The sequence below is a fragment of the Squalius cephalus genome (assembly GCF_949319135.1).
Source record: "Squalius cephalus genome assembly, chromosome: 2".
NCBI lineage: Eukaryota > Metazoa > Chordata > Actinopteri > Cypriniformes > Leuciscidae > Squalius > Squalius cephalus.
This window is the reverse complement of record NC_137123.1, coordinates 17,087,051-17,112,187: the sequence shown is the minus strand read 5'-3', so window position 1 is coordinate 17,112,187 and position 25,137 is coordinate 17,087,051. Positions and strand designations below refer to the sequence as shown.

The 25,137-nt window shown below is 40.0% G+C and overlaps 1 protein-coding gene across 1 annotated transcript in view; it reads left to right on the top strand.

The window, feature by feature from the left end:
* Nucleotides 1-745: 745 nt before the first annotated feature.
* LOC307154754 (protocadherin gamma-B2-like) overlaps nt 746-25,137 on the top strand; it is a gene marked incomplete at both ends in the record, with an annotated part of 43,308 nt that continues 18,916 nt past the window's right edge. The window contains 4 exons of the mRNA XM_079864843.1: nt 746-969; nt 1,090-1,238; nt 2,006-2,313; nt 2,620-2,730. Coding sequence (XP_079720969.1) covers nt 746-969; nt 1,090-1,238; nt 2,006-2,313; nt 2,620-2,730 — 792 coding nt within the window. The remainder of the gene's footprint in view (nt 970-1,089; nt 1,239-2,005; nt 2,314-2,619; nt 2,731-25,137) is intronic.

Here is a 25,137-nt window from a genome sequence, read left to right as displayed (position 1 = left end):
GGTTGTTGAGTCTATAGCAGAAGAAATCAATGAGAGAGAAGTGTAGTAGATCAGTGAAATTAGCAATGTCCAGAAAGTCCTTAATGTGGTCCTCGTGTGAGCGAGCTACTTGGCGAAGACGGACTAGTGTGTCTACTGGATCCATATTGGCCCTGTCCCAAATGGCACACTTCATATGCACTTTCGGTCTTGTGGACTTGTCCAAGATCCAAATGCAGCTTTATTGCGACAATCCAGAATCATAATCCATATAACAGGCAAAAGGTCAAACATGGGGCACATGATGGGTCCATATTGGGCTCTAAGAGGGGCCCATTTAGATGATCATTATATGGGCACACTTGAGTAGCAAATGGGTGCTAATAATGGGTTCAAATTGGGCAAAACACAAAAACCTTATGGGGCCCACATGGGTGATCTCACTGGACCCACAAATGGCCCCGTTTGTGTGTGTGTGTGTGTGTGTGATTTGGATTGCCCATATAGGGCCCAAGTGACAGCCCAACAAAAAACCCAGATGGGGCCCACATGGAAACATTGGCTGGGGCATTCATTTTGTCCTTAAATTTATATCTAATTTGAAGTTGGGACCTAAATGACACACAAACATGCAATAAGAAGCTGCACTACTAGATTTTATGTGAATATAAATGTCTGTCTATAAAGACTAAAATACTAGTTCAGTCCTTACAAGTAAATTATTGTTAATTCCACACATTAAGTGTGGATACTAGACATCTCAAATATGAACTTTTGGTCTGCACTACAAAGGTTTGCTTGGGTTCATTTTCTGCAGAACATCACCACAGTGAGGGTCAGTATCACAGATATCAATGACAACACTCCAGTTTTCAGCTCCGACACCTACAGCAAAAGCATTCTGGTTAAAGACGCCAAGGTTGGAGATGTGCTGCTGACGCTCTCGGCCACAGATAAAGATGCTGGAAGCAACGCGGTTATTAGTTACAGGTAAGCTTAAGCTAACTAAACTTCCATTTTTTTATGATCAATAATATGAAGGCAAAACCATGAACACACTTACCTACATCACTCCTTTAAGACAGATGCGTGAATGTTGTTTTTCTGTAGTTTCTCTGAAGACTCCTCAATGGTCGCATTGGATGCTGAAACAGGAGTCATCACTTTGACCTCTGACCTTAGCGAGGTCACAGAAGACACGCTGCTAACCCTCACTGCTATAGCGACAGATCATGGAACACCACCAGAATCTGATGAAGGTTTGGGCTTCATAACAGCATTGTTGTTCTTCCTTAACAGGAGCTCTCTCTAGTGCAGTGTGTTCTCACCTAAATACTGTAAATATGTCCACAAAGAAGCAGAAAAATACTAGTTCTAATGTAGTAATACTAGTGTTAATGCAGTTTATGCCAGCACAAAACATTTATAGATGTAAAACTGGGGGACCATTTCACATGATTGGAAATAACATATAGAGCTACAATAGTCTCAAAATGAATGTATTAACAAAATATCATTCACAAATGCGTAAGCAAATATATATTATATATTTACAAACGCTTAATTCTAATTCACAAAACATGATATGTAAATGCACAACCAAATTTACAAATAAGAAAAACGCAATTCATAATTACAAGTATATTATGTTTTTATGTGTACAAATTGATTGTTGAATCTGCAAATAGTGTGGATCACTGTGGATTTGTATGTGAATTTTGTGCGTGTGAATTCTCTTTTTTTACATCATATTTTACAAATGAATACATTTTGAGACTATTTCAGCTCCATGTCAAACAGCTGTGGCACTTGAATTTATTCACTTTAGGGCTTTTGATCTATTTTGTTTAGATTTCAGCACAAATTGTTCTGTAATCTGCTAAAACACTGCCAGCACAGTCATTCAAATCTAAAGTGAGCTCGTCATATTGTGCACGTTATGGTACATTTGTGATTAGCATGTAAAAATCAACCTGACCTCAATAGAACTAACTTGTCAAAACTAACATCTTTCTTCTCTCTGTAGCCGAAGTCTTGATCTACTTCCAAATTGCTCCTTTCACTGAGAGTGTGATTTTTGAAAGCTCCTCCTACAAATTCACAATAAAGGAGAATGAACCTGAGGCCTCAACAGTGGGCAAGGTCAAGGCATTAACAGGAAGTCCACTGGTTACGGTCCGCTATAACATGAAGTCACATGAGGATGTCTTCTCTGTGGATGGTGAGGGAACCATAAAAGTTCTCAGACCGCTGGACAAGGAGGAAGAGGAGTGGTTCATCCTCACAGTAGAAGCCATAGACTCCAGAACTTCTCCAAACTCTGCAGAGACAACGGTACTATCCTTGCTTTAAACTAAGGCCAGAAACAAACTCTACACAAGTGCACAATTTATGTTAATGCATAGTGTACTTTGTTAAAATGTATGTTAATGCCCGCTGTATCCCCCATTTCAGAATGCAATGACACAAGCTGTGCAGTTATAAGTGTTTGCGTTCTCATACTTACCTAGAGTATGTTTTTACTCTTAAAGTCTTACTCTTCAAGCACGTCAAAGTCAAAAGTTTCTCTTCTTAAAAGAAAGTTGCCACAGGGCTCATTTATATTTGTATTTGACTTTCTTTTTCTCACACAATCTTCAGGTCAACGTTCAGGTTGAGAACGTGAATGAGGCTCCTGTGTTTGACGCTGAAATATATAAAGCAGAAATTTTCAGTAACTCTCCATACAAATTCCCTATAGTGAAGGTCCAGGTAAGTGTGGCATAGACATCAGATATAAATGGAGTGGATGTACTCAGATCTATTTTGTAATATGTAAGATAATTGTGTGATTCTGACTGGTCAATTTAGCTCAAAGGAATTATTAATTAATTTATAGGGAATTCGAAAGAATCACTTATTACAACCGAGCAAATCACTCATTCGCGGTTCAACTGGCTGTAATTCTCAGCTATGCAGCGAATATAAATATCCAAAATATATAGTGAAACACTATTTATTAGCAAGGAAACTTAGATCAGCAGTTTAAGACATTAAATTCGTAAGCACATAACACAAGTAAGACTTCTCTTTAAAATACAAACAAGACTTTATTGATTATTCTAACACATAAAGCTAATATCTAACACAAACACACGCACACACACATTCATACGAGTTGCAGAAAGGAATAGAGTGAGGAAAGAGTGAGATGATGAGTGAGATGATGAAATCTCAAGATTCTATATGCATTCAAGACATGACCTGAACGAACCATCAAACATTAATTTAACCTTTCTATCGTTTCGTAGGTTATTAAATCTATATCAAAATACACCAGTTCAGCTTTAGAGTCTGGAGGTTACTTGCTCGTTTTGCGTTCCTTTTGGGAATTCCTTTGGTCGGCGTCAAAGGGGGTTTCCCGAGTTCGTTCGTTGGCTGGTGTCCCCGTGCTTGGATAGATGGGGCGGCCAGTCACGTGGGGTGCTGGCGGATGAATGAAAGTCTCTGTTGAAGCTGGCTTTTGCAGAAGAAACGTGGACCGAAATCTTGCCGCAAAACTTAACTTAGAACCGAGACTCACAACGGAAAAGAAAGGAAACTAAGAAAAGTAAGGAAATTGAGGCGAGAGTAGATGATGGCTTGAATGAAGTTGTTTAACCCATGTTCTTCTGATCTTGATTTGGGTTCTTTCGTCTCTGCGCGTCTACATGGTTACTTGTCTGGTTTAGATCTTCATCTCCCGCTGCATTTTTGTTCTGCACTAAACTTAAACTTTGTTCTGGTGTTAAGATTTTAAACTCAAATGTCCGCCCAGCCTCCTGGATCAGTTATGACCAATTAGACACTGTCTTTATTTAGGAGGTGGCGTTCTCTTCACTTCTTATCATAAATCAAGCTTATCTGTGCTCTCCTTACTCTCTAAGCTCTAGCAGAGAGGAAAGAGGCCACAGTTTAGACATTATTACTACTATAAGAATACGGAACATTTCACACAGATTTCACTCAAGCCATCTTTTGAATTAAGAACATACGATCGTACTGATAGGAAGCACGACACACTTTCATTCAAGCATCTAATAGTTATAACAATTACATGAATTATATGGGATCTAAGCATATTAGACACACACATATATTGTAGACACAAAATAGAATCATGTAGTTGCATGATGTTTGATTATAAGTCCATTGAAAATTGTTCTTGAATGATTTTATGTATAGTTATAGGTAAAATCTCAGTTCTCTGGTTTGAAGAGAAGAGAACTCTGGTTTGGTCTATCAGAGGTCCTTAAGGAGGAGGGGGTCTGGAATGTTGTGGGGTCCAGCAACTTCTGCTGTTATCTTGATCGGGCACTGAGTTGTGCCATCTCTGAGCCAATCATTCTTTTCCAAGCTATCTCACATTGACAAGTTCTTCCTTTAGTTGGGCTCATCTCTTTGAAGCTTGCATGGCCATAAAGTTCTTAGCTGGGGTTTTTCGTTGGTTAGCGGAGACTGGCTGGCTGGAGCCTTCTTGTATGGATCTGGGGTTGGTGATTTGAGGTCTGGAATGTTGAGTTCTGTGTGGAATTATGTTTGAACAAATCACCTGGAAGATTCACTTGTGTTTGGTTCACCCTCAAATCCTACAACTAAGTGGTGTTCGCTAAGGCAAACTTCACTGTTTCTGTTGTTATTGCTCATACTAAAGGGCTAGTGATTTGTTCAAACCCTTAACCCTAAGTAATACATTTCGACATGCAACTCATCCCATGCCATCTGAGGAGATATGTGCTGGTATTTTTCAAAGTGATCAGACTTACTTTTTTTCTCCTGGCATATAAAATGTTGATGTCTGAAATCTTTACCCCAGAGCAGCCGAGCCACTCTTAGAAAAAAGTTATATACAGAACCCTTGACTCAATTTAAAGAACCCTCTATGCTAAAAAAGTTGTATATATTTTAAATATCTCAAATGATTGAATAATACTTTCATGTTTAATGGATTATTAAAAAATGTTTCTAGTGGTAATATATGTTTATGAGCTGTTTAATTCATAAAATCTAATTAAGGTTCAAAATAAATGTAAATTAAATCCATAAAATGACCCCATGATGGGAATGCCTAAAAAATCTATGAAGTGCCTGGCAGAAACTTTTAAGGTTCTATATAGAAGAGTGCTATCCGTAAAAATATTACTGAACAGTGAACTTACTAAATGAAAGTACATAACCAAGCGCAGAACTGTATATTTCATAGTGGCCAATAAACTTTATTCTTTAATCACAAATGATTTCATGATTTTTATTTTATTTGTATTCACGTAAACTGGTTGAAATGTGGTGGTGTGTCCCTCAGGCATCAGACCCTGATATGTGCGAGAGCTCAGAACTGCAGTATTCCCTGCTAGAGTCCACAACTCTGCTGGATGTGGAGGCAAGCACTGGTCAGGTCTACGTACTGGATGCATCCAGTTTTAGAGACAATTTTTTCACCTTTCATGTTAAAGCCACTGATAAACATGGACTGTTCACGACTACAACAGTAGAGGTGAGCAGAAACAGAGGGAGAGAAAAAAGCTTTTGTAAGACTATTTCAAATTACCAATGACATTTTGATTGAGAAGAGAACACCTTTACAAAGATGGACTTCTTGTGTTTGTCACCTGCAGATCGAAGTAAAACAAAGTGTACATCGTGACAGCGTCTCAGTAATCTCCTTAAACCGGCCCGTATACATAGTGGAGAAGATGATAAAAGAGATGGAAGAGTGAGTAATCTCTGTTCGTTATTGAAACATTTTATTGAGACAAAATAAGAGCATTTCCATTTGTAAAGTGTTAATGTGTTTTGAGCTAAGAGGAAACATGTTTAAGGATTAATTAACTCAAAAATAAATTTAAAAATGAATTATTTTACTCACCCTCATGGGATTCCTAACCTGTGTGTCCTGCTATGTTTTCAAAGAAAATATTCATACAGTTCTTTCCCACAAAAAAAGCATAGTAAAAAAATAGTCCATATGGCATTTCCAAGTCTAAGTCACCTTGTCTGTAGAACAGACTGAAATTTACTGAAAAGCTTCCCCTCTTGTAAGCTGTTATGTCATGGTATCAAATTAATGAACTGGATCGATCATGAGCAAAACGTTGTTTTTTCTGTTGTTCTGTTGTGTTTTCTGTATTGCATCAGTTCCATGGGGAAAGTTTTAGGTTGGACTGTGAAAATCCTCAGTGTGAGAGCTGAGGCTGGGAATGAGATGCGCACCATTCTTAGAGAATCTACAGACAAAACGTACGTCAGTTTAATCGCCACGGACTCCAGTGGTGCTGTCATCCAAGCCACAGTGGTCAAAGAGTAAGTTGAACTAATATCAGTTTATTCAGACTAATCTAATGTGGAAGCTGATGTGGAAATGTGCAAGTAACATGTTTTACAATAAATAATGGTTGTAGTCTTGTGGACAGTGCTCTGACATTAAATTGGTTATAATTTTAATCAGTTATAAAATTCATCTGAGATCTGAATACATAAATATTTATTTTAACTCTTGACTGTCCACAAGGCTTTTGGTTTGCCAACCATGTTCGTGTAAGAATACCAGTAAGGGATTTGAATTATGTGACAAGTGCGAGTGCTACAATTGCATGATTGCACAAACTTCTAACATCACAATATAGATATGTATGCACCTTGAAAAATATTCCTCCTCAGAATTATGATTTATAAAGGTTTACAAATCATAAATATACATATTTATGAATACTTTATGTAAGTGCTAACAAAAATATAAGCTATTTATATGAAAAAATAATGTATGTGCATTAACAAAAAGATATACTCTTCACAATTCCCTCTGGCATGCTTGCCTGAATTACATCTATTCTATGTAATCATAATTAGGATGAGAGTGTAATGGACAGCATCTGAAATATCTTTACTCTCTCACAGAAACCTGAACAGCCAGAACAAAGTTTTAACATCTGAGCTGGAGAAGGTTTTTGGTCCTGGTTTGGTAATCAAAGTGGAGGAGAGTCCTGGAAACTCTGAAGAATCCAGTCAAGCCGTCACAATCGCTCTAGGAGTTGTGCTGGGAGTAATCAGTGTGACGGCGATTATCTATCTTGTCAAGTAAGTTATTGACTGGCCGTGTAACTGCAGTCTGTGTGTGTGTGTGTGTGTGTGTAGATCTTTATTACATTGTGCGGACCAAATGTCCCCATAAGGATAGTAAAACCTGAGATCACCTACATTGTGGAGACCAGCCAGCAGGGACCACTAGGGAAATGGGTTAATGTAATGAATATGTAAAAATGCAGAAAGTTTTGTGTGATGGGTAGGTTTAGGCGTAGGGTTATAGTGTAAAGAGAATATACAGTTTGCACAGTATAAAAACCATTAGGTCTATGGAGAGTCCCCACAATGATGTGTGTGTGTGTGTGTGTGTGTGTGTGTGTTATGGTCAACTAACCTGTCTACTAATCCTAATTGAAAAATAAACTTAAAGTCTTCATGAAATCAGAATTGATTTTTTTTTTTAATTTGATTGATTTAAATGGTCTGTTCTGTTTCACTTGGACTGCCAGTAATAAGTACTACAGCTTTTCTAAAATGCCGTAATGTGATAACAGTTGTTTTTATAGTGATAAAATGTTGTTTCATGTTGAACATTGCTCATGTTTTAGGGGAAATTTTATCACTGTGAAGAAAATCTATATGTTTGGTCAATTAGTTATAATACATATTTTTGCTGCCTCAGGAAAAAGGGGACCGATTCTGACAGACAGAGTTCAAATACTGCCATTGATTTACCTGAAAGCAGACACAGTATTGATAGACTTTCAGACTTTAACAAGTAAGTGTAAAAAATATTGTTAAAGATCTGATACAAATAGTTTGAAAATATTGTTCTCAAATACAAAATATGCATCAGTTACCATGTTTTTATCAGCTTGTTCTGAGATGTTTGAGTAAACATGTTTCTTCTTTTGTTAACAGAGACCCAGAACCCGGAAAGGTAAAGCCCCTTACTGTAACGACAAACCCATAGAGTATCATTCATTAAGTACCATTTTGTCATTAGACATGAAATCTAAATTCTTATTTGTAATTTTGTTTTGTGTGTTTCCCAGGAAGAGGTTAAAGAGAAATTTTGACAGAGAATCTGAGAATGGAAGTGATATCAGTGGAAACAGCATCTCTGCCCTCTGAAAACACCCTGATGGATCAAAGCTCCTCACTTCTTATCAGTGCTGTACAAGACTTAGTGAGATGCCTTTGTAAGCAGCATTTTAAAGGTTCAGTTCCCAACATGGAGGAAACAACACTAGTATCAGGTCTTCTTTAGACAGAAATCAGGCTCTGGGCTTCAGCATTACAGGGTTAACATCTTTGATCATGTGTCCTCAGTTCCAGGATCAGCTGTCATGTGACTCTCACAATGACAAACTCAGGTCACAACAGACACAACACAGGACGAATTCCCTTCAAAGAGACAAGCATCACTCTGCTCCACTCATTATATATTACTGTCTCATAGTGGCTGTCTGGATCACCCATCATGAAGCCAGACGTCACTGCCACTTTATTCTGAATTGAAATGTTATTTAAAACAGAATTCATACTGAAAAATACAGCTGTTAAGACAGATGTAGCAGTCCTGTAGAGCAAACAGGAGAGATGGTGCTTGTCACCACTGTCATTTGATTGATTCCCAAGGAATAGCAGAACTGCCAAATATGTAAATGTAAATAAATGTAGATTTTCTTTTAAATATAGTCTCTGTGTCTTTAGTTAAAATTTAACTAATTTAAATATCCCTAACATATTAATGTTTGTTAGTTTTTACTAGTGCTGTCAAACGATTAAAATATTTAAGCGCGATTAATCGCATTAATGTCATAGTTAACTCGCAGTTAATCGCAATTAATCACACATTTTTATCTATTCTAAATGTCCCTTGATTTCTTTTTGTCCCATTTTTTTTTTCTCATTTTAATGCTCTTATCAACATGGAAAAGTGGATCTGCTTGCTTTGTGCAAATGTTTTTTTTTATTGAAAACAACACTGGCATATACTGTAGTGTTCAATTTCACACTAAAATACACACTCGGAGCAAATAATCGCATTCGCGTCAAGTGGTATTTCAGACTGGACGTGCCGCGATGATAGCTCAGTTCACAACGACAAAACACACAGATCACTTTGGTCTTGTCAATGGAACCATTTGGCAACTTTTTAAAAGTAAACTTTCCATTTAGAATCTTATTGGCATCCATTTCGGCGTCTCGCGCTCGCCATCCACTCAAAACTTAGCGAAGCCTTATTTATACTTTCGCCTTTCTCGGCAGCGCGAGTCTCCGCAGACTGCGCGCACAGCCGCGCACCTCCCAGGGGGCCAATGTTTCGGAAAAAACTGAAGCTTTCCCGGGGGCCGCCACTGATTAGCAGACCATCACCTGCTGTTAGCAAGCCATTGACTCCCATTCATTTTGGTGTCACTTGCGAATAACTTTACATCTAAGGCGTTTAAAGACTCCATTTGTCCATTATTTATTTCCAAAGAAACACGAAAATGTATAAAAGGCTCCATTACCTTGTATCTTACATTATGGCCCCGTAGAAGCAGTTTTTGTTAAAAAAAAGGCTAACGATTGCGTCATAACCACGCGACTCTCTGTCGCACAGTAGAGAGATTACCGTATGGACAGGAGGAGAATCTCGCGGGCAATCGGGGAGACGTGGAGGCAAAATGACAAAATAATTCATCAGAATACTTAGCAAAAGTTTCTCCTGCTCCTAGCTCATGGACACCTCCTACTCACGCTCTCTGTCTCTGCAAGTTTCGGAAGGGAATGATTCAGATTTCTCTTGGCACAGCTACTAGAAGACAGACAGGTTGCTCATTATGGGGTATTACATTATGGGGTAAACGCCCCTTTAAGAAACCAACTGATGTACTCAGAGCCTACAGGTCATTTAGTAGAGCTCCCCTTGGTCTGTCTGACCATTACGTTGTTTATTTGGTTCCGGTTTACAAAACTGTCCTAAGGAGAACAAAACCTGAAAGACGTTTGGTTCCGGTCTGGTCTGATGAAGCTACACAGGAGCTATTGGACTGTTACTCATGTACAGACTGGGATTTATTTAAGGAAACATGTTCTAATTTGGACGAACTTGTTGAGACTGTTTCTGCTTATATAAGTTTCTGTGAAAATGAAATAATTCCTAAAAAGGCCATTTCTATTTTTCCAGATAACAAACCATGGGCTTCCAAATCTGTTAAAAATATTATTAATCAGAGAAATATTAGCTTTAGGCAGGGGGATTCCATAGTCTACAATGACCTGCAGAAGCAAGTTAAGAGGGAGCTCAAATTAGCTAAACTTAAATATAAGGACAAAGTTGAATCCCTTTTGAGTAGTGGCCAGTCTCGCCCTGCATGGGACGGTGTGAAGTCAATGATGGGCTTACAATCCAATCATAAAAAAACCCTCTGCTTTGATGGCAAGACAGATTCTGAGCTTGTAGATACTGAATATTTTTTATAATTGCTTCAATATTTATGACTTCACCAAGGAATTGTCCGCGTTCAGGGAACCATGGGCAGAACAAAATGTGGCTATCACTATAGATAAGGACAGAGTTCACAAAATTCTTAGGATGGTGAAGGAAAGGAAAAGCCCAGGCCCAGACAATATTGGTGGCCGCCTTATTAAAAGCTGTGCAGAGCCACTGTCTGACATACTTGCCTTTATATTCAATAAGTCACTTCAATTACATTGGGTCCCTCATCTCTGGAAAGAGTCAGTGATTGTGCCCGTGCCGAAGACCAAAGGACCCAAATCACTTGATGAATTTAGGCCAGTGGCTCTCACTTCTCTAATTATGAAAGCTTTTGAAAAAATTATCAAACAGGAGATTTTAGCAATAACACAGTCTCAACTTGACCCCTTACAATTCGCCAATAGGGCAGGTAGGGGAGTCGAGGATGCTACAGGCAGCCTGCTCAATACAGTTTTTAATCATTTGGAAGGGGCAAAGCAATTTGTGTGATTATTATTTATTGACTTTTCATCAGCTTTTAACTGTATTCAACCCCACATTTTAGCAGATAGACTTTTAAAGAAACACAACATCAACCCAGGGCTACTGTAATAGCCTGGTTAGTTGACTTTTTAACCTCAAAGGGTTAAAGTTAATGGCGTCTTATCTGACAATCTTCTATCTTCTACTGGCTCCCCCCAAGGATGTGTCCTCTCTCCTCTTCTTTTTGTCTTATACACAAATGAATGCCGTTCACAATATGATGGTAGACAGGTTTTAAAATTAGCAGACGACTCTGTCATTGTGTCTCTGGCAGTGTGATTGACCATGGACCAATAGTGAAGGATTTTAATGATTGGTGCAAGCGTTCCATTTTAAACATAAATGTCTCCAAAACTAAATAATTAATTATTGATTTTAGGAAACAGAACTTTTCTGAGAATTTATATTTCAAGTTTTGACTGCAAATGTCACGTCCATAACGCTGGAATGGCCCAATTTTAAAGAATTGTGTGGTGTAGGTCTACGTATTTTATAATGTTAACTTAAAATAATACTAACAGTAATTTAAAGATGTGGTAGTATTGAATCTGGACGGGAAGGATAACTCTGGGAGTTGGAATGTGTCGCGATTCTGCCTTCTCACACCGCGACACAGGTTCGTGGATCTGAGTGTCGCGATTTCGGTTTCATACCGCATATCGTTACAGCCCTGGTAGCTACCTGATACAACTCTAAAATAGCAAGGTGACCAGTAAAACTACAGCAGACGACTACCCCTGCCTAATTTAAAAAAAAAAAAAACTTACTTTAAGATGCTTCTTCAGGTTGGAGGTGGAGTCTTTGGGCGCTGAAAGGAGGTTGATTGCTGGCAAGCAGAGGTTGCACTGCACAGTTAGGCTATATTTCGTTCTCCCTTCTCTTTCTATAATGTGAATGTGGCGAGCAGGATGAGGCCGTGAGAGAGCGGCACGAGGTCTCGTATCTCTCTCGGAGGAGCGGAAGCATAAAGGATGAGCGATGACAGTGAAGAGCGAGAGAGGACAGGCCTGGACTTATGTTGTGGTTTTTATGTTTTATTATGTGACAGCAGTCGTCCGTGAGGGGCTGCTGTCTTTTACTTTCGTTTTGTTGTTGATTTATATTGTCATTAAAGTCTTTAAATGTTCACCGGTTCCCGCCTCCTTCTTCCCATAACATCTGAACTGCGTTACAGTGAAATGCTGTTTGAATTGCCAAGATAGAAACGCATTCTTGCCCTGGCTCTGTTGTTCCGGCTCCATCTCTACCTCTAGCTCCCACTGCTCCTCTTCTGAGTCAATTGTGACTGATCACGCAAACCGCACATTTTTTCGTTTTCATATTGGGGCTTCTGGGAAATGCATGGATTTGCTTTAATTTATTTAGAGAGTGAATAAACTTGTGAAACAGAGAAGTATCGTCATGTAATCCATTGATTTCAACAATGTAACTGTATTCTAAATACCAACTATTTAAATTGTAACTGTAACGGAACACAGTTACTCATAATTTGTATTCTGAATACGTAACGCCGGTACATGTATTCCGTTACTCCCCAACACTGGGTGCAGGCAGAAGAAGACAAAGGAGAGTCAAAAGTTCCAATGCATACTTTTACTCACAATATAAATCATACAGGTACATAGAAGACCGGTTTACGCACACTTAATACGACGTAGATCGGACAATGAACAAGGTAACACACGGGGCTTTAATAAAGGGAAACCGATCAGGGAAATTAGACACAGCTGACAAGACTAATGAGGAAACCGGTGTGACATATGAACTAATGAAGGTTACCATGGCAACCAAGGACTGGCAGGAAAACAGAACAAAGGAAGGCATGTGACTAAATGAAAACAAGACAGAAACACAACTGTGACTGTACTCTTTCCTCTCTGCAAGACCGTGAATAGACCAACTGCGGAGGGAGGAAGGGGGCTCAAGTGGAAGAAGAAGAGTAGGTGAAGGGCAGACATAAGGCAAGAGGGACCAGGGTGGAGATGACCGTGCAGGCAGCCAGGGCAGAGACATGGTGGAGAAATGGCTGGCGACTCCAGAGGGCTGACTGACGGAGGCGGAGCAGGTGGAATTCGAGACCCGGATGGAGCCGGAGAGCTGACGAGCCAGGGTGATGCTGAGGATCCTGAGGGACATGGCGATGCCGACGGCTCTGGCGACAGGCGGGGATCCAGAAGGCTGCGTGGAGTCGGAGCGACAGAGGACCAAGGTGGAGCTGGAGGGAGTGAGGAGCCCAACAATCCGGTCCGGCCCTGATCCGGAACAAGGTACTCAGGCTCTCGTCGTCAAGGGCGCCTTTGACGGCAAGGAAGCAAAAGTCCTTGGTGAATGAAAAAAAGCTTTGGCTCTCCTGAGCCATGACGATAATTCTGACCCTATTGTCCATTTTGGGCAGTCCAATCTTCTGTCACGGTGTGGTGCAGGCAGAAGAAGACGAAGGAGAGTCAAAAGTTCCAATGCAAATTTTTTTTTGGACCTTTTTGACCTTTTTGACATTTGACCCTGAAGCATCAAAGCGCGTATCGAGTACGCAGCGCAATTTCTCATGAAGCTCCGTGCCAGAGGGCGTATTGTTTTCAGAGAAACACGTGATCAACGAAAAACTAAGTCTCACTTTCTTTCCAGTCACGTGAATGCTTCACTTTGCGTGTATTGGAATGTTTGAACCCAGATCACTACTATACAGGTTTTTGGAATTTTTTGTTAATTCCATTTACTAACATTTTTTTATTTTTATAAATAATCCAATAGCCTATGTTACATGATCATATTCTGACATAAACAGCATAGAAACTATTAATAACCATTATTTACTAGCATTAAGCAACTCTGTTGGTTTTTTATAATTAGAATTAATATAATTGTTACATTTAATTTATTGACACACTTTAATATGTGAATTATATTATCAGAAAACTGAACATTTAGCGTAGTCAGGCTTTTATTTGTGTTTAATGGATAAAACAACGGAGGTGAAATACGCACTCAGGTTTATGGCTGCTATAAATTTGATCTGCAGCAAGATGGTGCTGTTTTCGACAATCTTGATGCCTGGAATCTTTTCCCGGAACAATCAGGGGAAAGCCTCAATGCTTCATGAGGCTTCATTTGCCCATCCCTAGAAGACGGGCAGAAGGTTCACACACACTTAATACAAGATAAATCGGACAATGAACAAGGTAACACACAAGGCGTAAATACAAAGGGAAACAGATCAGGGAAACGAGACACAGCTGACAAGACTAATAAGGGAAACAGGTGTGACATATGAACTAATGAAGGTTACAATGAAACCCAGGAGTGGCGGGAAAACAGAACAAAGGAAGACATGTGACTAAAATGAAAACAAGACTCAGGGCCCTATTTTAACGATCTGAAACGCAAGTATCAAGCGCAAAACGCAAGTAACTTTGTGGGCGGGTCTTGGGCGCTGTTGCTATTATACCGGCGGGATAAATGACTCTTGCGCCCGAAGCAAATCTAAAATGGGTTGGTCTGAAGTAGCTTCATTATTCATAGGTGTGGTTTGGGCGTAACGTGAAATAAACCAATCAGAGCGACATCTCACATCGACATCTCAGGCGCACTTGTTCTATAGCGGATTCCTATTATAACGGCGGATTTGCCAGGCGCACTCGAGGAGCGGTTCACAGCCGAGGAGACCGACGTTCTCGTCAGGGACGTTGAGGATGGAGAAACACACCCAAATTAACTTTGGATAAACAGGATAAATCTATCTATCTATCATAATAATGTAGGCTATGATTTGCAAAAATGAAAACTGCTGCATCTGTGTGTAGATGAGAGAATCAAAGTGTATGCGCGTTGTGCACACGCTACATTGATTATGGCCAAGCATGCGCCCTTAAAATAGCATGTGAATAACATGCGCAACGCGCCACTGACTTTAAACTAGTTTTTCCTGGTCAGTGGCAGAATTGTTTTCTAAACCTGCAAAATAGAATGAGGGAACGTTTGCGCCAGAACACGCCTCCTCTTTGCGCTGAACCGCCCCGGGGAGCGCAAGTGTATTTCTTAGTTAACCGACGTGCGTCTGTGGAGGGAAAAGTCCGCTGTGCGTGGGTGCAAAATAGGAATAATACATGCGTCGGTGTACAAAGTCAATTGCGCTGGGTGCAAGATAGGGCCCTCAGACAGAAACACAACTGTGACAATCAGACTGTAGCCTGTCTAAAGCAAAAGAATGGAGATAATGCATATGTTAAACAGCACATTTTTTAATTTACATAGCACAATCAATTTGAGCATGAAACCTGCAACCAAAAAGCAGATATTCATCTGCCGAATTATTAAATGTATATGAAAAAACACTAAGTAATATTTTTTAAAATCTATTTTTTTTTCATAAAAAAAAGATTTGCCAGTTGAACATGCTATACATGCAATAAAAGAAAAATAATAGCACACTTCTCAACAAGCTGCATGTCATGTGCCTCCACAGTCGTGTGATAAATCATAAGAAACCAACACCAGCACAAGTCTATTTGTGTGGACTGCTAAAGTAAACCGTATGGTGTAACATTAATGTTTCACTTTCAAATCCTTTGTTGTATAAAACCATCAAGATAAGATATAATCCCTGTTTATCTTCCAGTGTAACCTTTGATTTGTTCAATGATGTTGGTGTTATAAATTTATAGTTGGTTCTGATCATTTTCAAGCAGTGATAAGTTCATATTTGACATTTTGATTGTGTTGGCAATAGGAACACGGGAAAAAAAAAACTTTTCTGAGTTATCCAGCAGTGCGGAGTGGGAAATGTTCATTGTTGTCAGGTATCTTTACAGAAGCCATTTAGGGCTAGTCTTTGAGAGATTTAAAAAAAAAAAATGCATTAAAAATACAAGTCTAAAATGCAACACTCCATGTTGCTATACAATATATAATAGGATTCCTTGCTCAGTCTTTCTACCAAAGGGCCCATGGCCTGAAAAAGGGTGAAGACTCCTTATATTGGTAAGGTATAAACTAAGAAAAAAGTAATATATATTTAAAACGTACTCGGTTACCTAATGTAACCTCGGTTTCTTTCTAGAAGAGGTTCTCTCGTATTGCGTAAGTTGCTTACGTTACGGGTAAAGTCATCTTTTCTCGAGATATGAAGCCAAAAAATTATCCTTAATTTTTGTATTTATTGTCAACGCAGTGCAGCAGCCGGCAGACCTAGCAGGCTGCAGGCTATCTAGCGTGCTCATTGGCTGCCGCGCGGCAAATGCAGCAGCCTACCACTGAGCTTCGCGTGACTTCGTGCCCTCACGCGTCATAGCCCGCCAGAATGGGGGTGGCTCAGCGTATATAACGAAGGGCTCGGGTGCTGCTTACCTGGTTTTCATCGACTGAAGCAAAATGAGATTGTGGCGCGAGCACGGCAGGTTACGCAATACTCGTTCCCTCTTCTAGAGAGAACCGAGGTTACATTAGGTAACCGAGTGGCGGCGAGACCCTTGGTGCGCCCACCAAATGAAACAAAGAGCTGCTCCGAGTGCCTGAAGGCGGCGGAGAGCGTGATGTAAATTCTCAGTGCTCTGACAGGGCAGAGGAGGTTACTGTCGACCTCGCTGCCAGATGCCGGCAAAGCCGAGAGCGAGATAATCTGTGCTCTGAAAGGGGTGCCGATCACCTTGGGGACATAACCATGTCTCGGTTTGAGGATGACTTTAGAGTCATTAGGTCCGAACTCGAGACACGCGGCGTAAACAGATAACGCGTGTAAGTCACCCACGAGTTTGACTGATGACAAGGCTATCAGAAAAACGGTTTTGAGCGTGAGGTATTTCAGATCCACAGTATTTAAGGGTTCAAAGGGATGAGCTTTCAGGCCCTCCAAGACCAAGGAAAGATCCCAAATAGGAACTGATGGGGGCCATGGGGGATTCATCCTCCTGGCTCCTTTAAAGAAGCAGATGATGAGCTTGTTCCTTCCTATTGCCTGGCCGTGTGTCGACTCTGCGAACGCTGCAATAGCTGCAACAGCTGCAACATATACTTTGAGCATGGAGGGGGACCTGTCCATGTCCAACAGCTCTTGAAGGAAGCAAAGCACCCACGAAACCCCACAATTTTGTGGGTCTAGATCTTTGTCAGTGCACCATTTAGTAAACACAGACCATTTGGACGCGTAGAGCCGTCTCGTAGAGACTGCGTGATCGTGTTCACAACCCCTTCTGGCAGAGCAACGGGTATCCGTTGATTATCCATGCATGCAGAGACCAGCGCTCTGGATGAGGATGCCAAATCGAACCGCCGGCTTGAGAGATGAGATCCGCTCTCACCGGGATCGGCCACGGGGCTGAGTCTGACAGCCGCATAAGCTCTGGGAACCACGTCTGGTTCTCCCATCGCGGGGCTATGAGGAGCACCGAGTGGCGCGCATCCCTGATTCTCCTGATGACCTGTGGTGACAGTGAGATCGGAGGGAAAGCGTACAGCGGGCAGCTGGGCCAAACCTGGGCCAGTGCGTCCTCGTTCTTTGAAAAGAACCTTGGGCAATGAGCGTTGTCTTTTGACGCAAAGAGGTCAACTTTCGCTTTGCCAATAAGACGCCACAGTGACTGGACTGTCTGCAGGTGCAGGGACCATTCCCCTGGGGGAACATTGTCCCTGGACAGTTTGTCTGGGCCATCGTTCAGGTGACCCGGCACATGCGCGGCTCTGAGCGAGCACAGTGAGTGCTGAGCCCAAACGAGGAGGCGTTCCGCCAGAGTGCAGAAATTTCTGGATCTGACACCACCCTGGCGGTTCACGTAGGACACCACAGACATGTTGTCCATGCGGACCAGTACTTGGTGGCCCCGCAGGTATGGGAGGAAGTGTTTCAGCGCATTTTCAACCGCTGTCATCTCTAGACAGTTTATGTGAAGGCTTTTCTCCCGGTCTGACCAGAGGCCATAGACCGGTCTGCCCTCGAAGAGGTCCGTCGAGATCACCTTTTGTCACTCCCAGCTGGTACCATTCGGCTGCTATCCAGGGCTGCAGAGCTGAAACGCAGCTCTGAGTCACTCTGATTCGCGAGCCGCCGGCAGCCCAGGCTCGGTGAGGCACTGGAGCGTTCAGCCAACGTTGTAGAGGGCGCATACGCAGCAGACCCAGCTGGAGCACTGCTGCAGCTGAAGCCATATAGCCCAACATTCTCTGAAATGTTTTCAAAGGAACAATGCTGCCCTTCTGGAAAGACGCAGCCAGATGCCGAACACGGCACGCGCGCTGTGTCGACAAGCGGGCCATCATAGCCACCGAGTCCAGCTCTATTCCCAGAAAAGAGGTTGACTGACGGGGCAGCAATGAGCTCTTGGTCCAGTTGACCGTGAGACCCAGGCTTTCCAGATGGCTGAGAAGCACCGTTCTGTGAGATATGAGTTCTGTCTCCGATTGTGCTAAAATCAGCCAATCGTCCAAATAATTCCGAATTCGCCTACCCTGACTTCTCAGGGGAGCGAGGGCCGCGTCCATGCACTTCGTGAATGTACGGGGTGCTAAAGACAGGCCGAACGGCAGGACGGTGTATTGATATACCTGACCGTCGAAGGCGAAACTCAAGAATGGCCTGTGATGGGGTATAATCTGAATCTGAAAGTATGCGTCTTTCAGATCGAGAGAAATAAACCAGTCCCTCAGGTGAACCACCATGTATGCTGATCCAGGTGATAATCAACAGTCTGTAGCAAACTTTAAATGTCCTCTGGGTTAGTGCTCAGGTGGCCAGTCTGAGACACAACAGTATAGTTGTAGGTATTTTTGTGTGGTTAATCCATCTCTCCTGTCGCTGGTACATCAAGGTAAATAAAGAGTCTTTTAAAAACCAAGTATGTGTTCATGTGTTTTGTGAAATGGCTAACAAGGGGTCACACAGAAATGAGGGTAGCTCTGTGACACGGGGGTACAGTGTTTATCAGTAAGTGTGAGCGCTCATGAGCGGGCACAGGGCTTATGTTTACAACACGGCCGGTATGTGGCAGCTTTAAGGGTCCTGTCCCCTGGGATAACAGTGTAACAGAGCGGGCAGTGAGTAGGTGTGAGCACTGTATCGTGGGCACATTTCCTACATTTAACAATCGAGCAGCACATGCCAGCTTAATGTGACTGGGCTCTGTGAGAGTGAGAGACACAGGGGGGGTTGTGCTTGTGTGTAGGGGTTAACACTGGGACGTGGGCACATTTTCTACACTCAGAACACCGTCGGCATGAGCCGGACAACCAGACATTATACTCTTTTCGCGATTTATCTGGGTCGCCGTAAAAACGGCGTTTGTGTGCAGGCGAGCGAGTTGTGCAACTGACTCGTTGGCTGCGGAATACACTACTGCAGTAGCCTTTTCTAAAGGGACTGACAGAGCAGGTCATTTTGATGGTGGTCCGCGCGATCTTCGGCCGCCCTGACGTCGCTGCAAAGAAGGAGGCTGAGACGAGTGCTGCGTAGAGCTTCGTGCAGGAGGCTGAGCTTGAGAGTGGCCTGCAGTCGAAGTCGAGCGCTGTGGCAGGAAGAGGTTCATGGCCTGTGTGGTTTTCTGTACCTCCGAAAATCGCTCAACAATCCCGCTTACCGATGGGCCGAAGAGGCCGGTGGGGGACAGTGGGGCGTTAAGGAACACGGACCGCTCAGATTCACCCATGTCGGCAAGCGTCATTCAGAGGTGTCTCTCTGTGACGGTGAGCGAGGCCATACATCTCCCAATGGCCTGGGCTGCGGACTTAGTGGCGCGAAGGGAGAGATCCGTTGCGCTGCGCAGGTCCGTGATGACAGTCTGGTCTGGGCCTTTCTCATCCATCTGGTGGAGGAGATCGGCCCGGAGAATCTGCAGAACTGCCATCGAGTGCAGGGCTGAAGCAGCTGAACGGCGGCAGCTTCTCTCAGAGTCCAGCGATGCGTAGAGCTTCGCTGAAGAGATGAAAATCAGGTAAGCAGCCCACGAGCCCTTCCTTATATGCTAAGCCACCCCCATTCTGGCGGGCTATGATGCGTGAGGGCGCGAAGTCACGCGAGGCTCAGTGGTAGGCTGCTGCAGTTGCCGTGTGGCAGCCAATGAGCACACTAGATAGCCTGCTCTAGGTCTGCCGGCTGCTGCACTGCGTTGACAATAAATACAAAAATTAAGGATAATTTTTTGGCTTCATATCTCGAGAAAAGATGACTTTACCTGTAACGTAAGCAACTTACACAATATGAGAGAACCTCTCGTAAGAGAACTGTAGTTAATAGTTTTGAAATACAGTAATTGTTGGTTACACTCAACATTTTGGGATGTTAGCTTTTACTGTTGTATTGGTCTATGTAAACTATTGCATAAAAAGCTGTTGTAGTACAAACTCAAAACAAGGTCAGTAACAAAATCTGGGTTCAAGATATCTCACATATCCTTAAATAAACTTGTAACATCAACTTCTTTCCAGAAAACCACTCCCACATCACGCCTTATTATTGGCCTCAATGAAGCACCTTTGATACTTGCTTACACCAGAGAACAACTGTTTATGACATACAATAAGGAACAGCTCAGAGGGAGAAATTAAATATTCATTCTCTTTCCTCAAAGGCTTCATAATACAGGCGGCATTGTCGACAATGAATTATGGAAAAGATGGATTTGTCCTCTCTTTTATTTATTTTAGCTTGTTTTCATGTCCACAGTGCTAGGAGTGCTATTGGTAAGTCAAATTTATTCGTAACCAGCTGAAGTTGAAATGTTTAGAGGCAGAACTGGAACTTTGTTTACATGACTCTGTTGTTTACCAAAAAAGAAATGTGACAATGTACATCCAGATTTTGAATATCTATCTATCTATCTATCTATCTATCTATCTATCTATCTATCTATCTATCTATCTATCTATCTATCTATCTATCTATCTATCTATCTATCTATCTATCTATCTATCTATCTATCTATCTATCTATCTATGGTACATACCTGCCTGTTGTTTAAAAACGTGTTTTACAGGACAAAGGTCTTCTAATGAAGCAAAGAAAATTTTCAGGATAATGTTGATTTGTTTACATAATTTATGTTTTCTATTAAGTGTACACACTGTTCATTAACTTAGCTTACTCTCTGAACAACTTGCATTATCTGAACTGCTGCCATGTTGGCAAAAAATTTATGTAAGGAGAAGATTTGAGAATATCATTTGAGTATTGAGATAGAATTGTTGCTTTATTACACATAAATAGATTATGATCCACAAATAAATGTAAAGAGATCCACAAACATTAAACATATTCACACGTAAATAGAATGAGATCCACAAATAAACGTTAGGAGTTTCACAAAAAAAAAACTAAATAAAATTATATATGCCAATAAAAAAAAAATAATAATAAAAAAAAAACATATAAACAAATATGTTTTTATTTCACAAACACAACTCTTCCTGACATTCATTTGTGAATCCCTTTCCGTGCATTTGAGTATTTTGAAATATTTCTAGTGTCAAGACTGTGGTCAAGACATTGCAGACAAATCCACAAATAAGTGGACTCCACCCACCATCTACTCAAGCCAATCAGATAACAGCTACCTTGCGCTGACCAATCATAGCATTCTCTTGCTCCAACCAATCACGATTTGCTCAGGGTGGGAACAGATTCATTTGAACCCCTGAAATGAACTCTGTAGGGTAGGCTACTATACTATTAGGGGTGCTTTGTTCATATTAAGCTGAAGTGCTGTTTGCGTCGTTAGAACACTCTGTTTCCAAAATTGATGAAGTTTAATGCTTCTTTATATTTCCATCAGGATCAGTGAATCAGCATAAACATAAATGTTACACAAATTATGATCACTGACATCACAGATGCCAAGCTATAAGTTGCACAAGCGCGGCTGATTAATGGTGCGTGTCCACTGGCGCGGAGCGAGCGTTTTCAATTCATATGGAAGTTGAGCTTCACTCTCGCGCAGCGCATTCATTCAAAATAATGGTCCAGATCACTAGTAGTTCCTGCATAGTGACTAGGTAACACTTGAGTAAATAGTGATGTATTTTATGACTATTTTCATAGTAAAAATGATGACTGATTACGTCTCAGACACACAATAATGTTCTTATCTTTATAATTAATTTGTCAGTTAGTTAATAGTTATTAATGAAGCTAATCTCATTAAGTAATTATTGATTACCTAATAAGGAACTATCTCCTAAATTTTATATTACTTGCTGATTAGTTAAGCTTGTTTCTTTATTAGTTAATAGTAGTAGCTGAAGTGTTAATGTAGAACTACTCATTAGTCCTTCATTACTTCCTGCATAGTTACTTATTAATGACGGACCATTATTATAAAGTGTTACTACTTATATTTATGTTAAAAATTGCAGTTTGGATGTGTTCATAGTGATTATATTGGCTGGGTTTACAAAAGTTTATCAAATTGACAGGATATCTTTGGGGCATTTGGAAGCAAAGCTTGCCTATTTCCAAATGTAATCGCGTGTATCTGTGATGATTATATTGCCCAATAACGTGATGCTTCCATAATGCCTCTGAATCCAATAAAGTGTTATTACCATAATAGAGATTTAATGTGTTGTTTCTCTGGCATTTTCAAAGGTGCATAAATTATAATACTATGGCTTGGCTTGATACATAATGGTCTAACTAAATTTTACAGTACCAATTTGTATGGACACCTTATACTTCCTATCTGAGCCAATGGAGAATGAGCAAGTTATTTCAGGGTGAGTTGACAGTCCTGAGTAAAGCAAATCGTGATTTATTGGAGCGAGAGCATGTTATGATTGGTCAGCGCAAAGTGGCTGTTATCTGATTGGCTTGAGTAGACGGTGGGTGGAGTCCACTTATTTGTGAATTTGTCTGCACGTCTTGACACGTTTCAAAATCCACAAATGAGTTGGCTGAGTTGTGTTTGAGACTAAACATATTTGTGGCAAATCTCATTTTATTTATTTTTTAATTTAATTATTTTTTTGTGAAACTCCTCATAACATTTGTGGATCTCATTCTATTTATTTGTGAATGTTTGTGAATCCCTCTTTACATTTATTTGTTGTTCATAATAATTTGGAATAAAGCAACAAATCTATCCCCATAGTTTAGCCATGTCATTAGCATTTCAGCTAAATTTCAGTATTTCAGAACAGTTTTTAAACTGAATGCTTTATTTGTCTTGTTTTTCAATATATTGTGTGGTGTAATAGTGTGTACCACTAAATTGATCCTTTTTTCTGTTTGTTAAGTCCTGAAACCAATTACTTGTTGTTTAAGGTACCTCAGAGATAAACTGTGGAACTGGAACTGATATCTATGTAGGGAGTGTCCTGGAGGATTATGAAGGTGAGAAATGTCCACAAGACTTAAACAAACTAAGTATAACTAGTCCCCACACTGTAAACCCTAACGCTCAAAATAATTAATTGGTTTGAATAGGACAAACTTAAATGAAACTAATTAGTTCAATCAAATTAACTTGTATGAGTATTTTGCACTTTCTTAAAAAAATCTGATCAACTCTGAACTACTATAAAGTCACAAAAAGGATTTGTTGGTTGTCACCATTGTTGAGATTCAGATGTTGATTCTTGATGTCTCTATACTACAATAAAAGTGAACCATCTCAAAACTTTTTCTGTATAATATATATATATATATTTTAAATTTCAGTTATAATACTGATGCCACAATATTTCAAGGGTCATGTGAAAAATTATGGCATTAATTATAGACTTTGTATAAAGCTAAAATTCATCTACATATTATGTAATCTAAGCTAATATATTCAGAGATTTGTCTGTGATATCAGATCATCATATGATGACTATAACATCACCAATGAATGACCAAGATCATCTGATATTTTCTCCTGCATTTATTGCTAATACAAATGTGTATCAAATACACAGTTAAAGCAGCCAGACAAAAATTAAGTTAAAAACTCAAGCGTCATGATCCTAACTAAAGCAGACACTGATCTCAATCATGGTGACATAAAATTTCTTTTAAAGTTTTTTTTACACTTTATTTAAATTAGAATATTTTACTTTAATTTTATGGTTTTTGTTTGGCAGCCGCAGCTGCCAGTCATTTGACCCTTTTTTAACGATTTTTTTACAATGAAGGTATATGATCGTGATTATTCAGGAAATACCTGTAAAATAACAATGTTTTTCAGTTTATTTAATTTAGGATGTTTTACAGTTTTTTGGGGAGCTGACAGTTTTTTGACCATTTTATCATTTAACTGTTCTGTTACTGTTTAATTACAGATTATATTTGTAATTTTACATACATTTTTATGTAATTTAAGAAAACAGAAAAAATACTATATGAAAAATACAATCAATTTTCTGTATAAAAAATGTGAATTACTGGAATTTGTCATTAATGTCACAATACCTAAAATAACAGCTGAATTTTTATTTTACAGATATTATTTGTAATTTTACAGTGTTTTGAGTACAATTTAAAATTAAAGAAAATGATGGTCAAAAAATCACAGTTATTTTTTGTAAAATTAGGATTTTTTTACAGCGTAGGATAGTTACCATCATGGTGACAAGTGGTGCATGCAGCTTGATTTGAGAGCAAATAATCCCTTTATATTCATGCGCTCATACAGCAAGTGCTTCTGTATAACATTCTATTGCTTATATGTTAGCAAATTAGTATGTTAGCAGATTAGCTTTTAAAAGCTAAGTTTATACTAATAAAAGTGTTCACATTGAGATTACATGAAAGTTTAAAGTTAATTGTATGAATTAATGTACTTTAAATGTCAGAACTTAAAAAGATTTGAGGCAATTGATTGTCTTAAATGTTTTGAGTTCTGCCAACTTATTCGGGTTTACAGTGTACTTCATAGATTTGAGTTATATTAATTGAATGGACTTAGTACTATTAACTTTATTTACCCAAGTTATCTTAACAATAAGTTATTGAGTTACTTGGACACAAATCAAATATTTTTTTATGCTTAAATTGTTTGAGTTAATAAACTTAAATGATTTAAGGCAATCGGTTTCCTCAAACGGTTTGAGTTGAACTAACTCATCAGGTTTTACAGTGCAATATTAAATAAAAAAAAATGTTTTTTGTTGGATTAATGTAATATTAAAAGGGTCATGAACAGCATTTATTA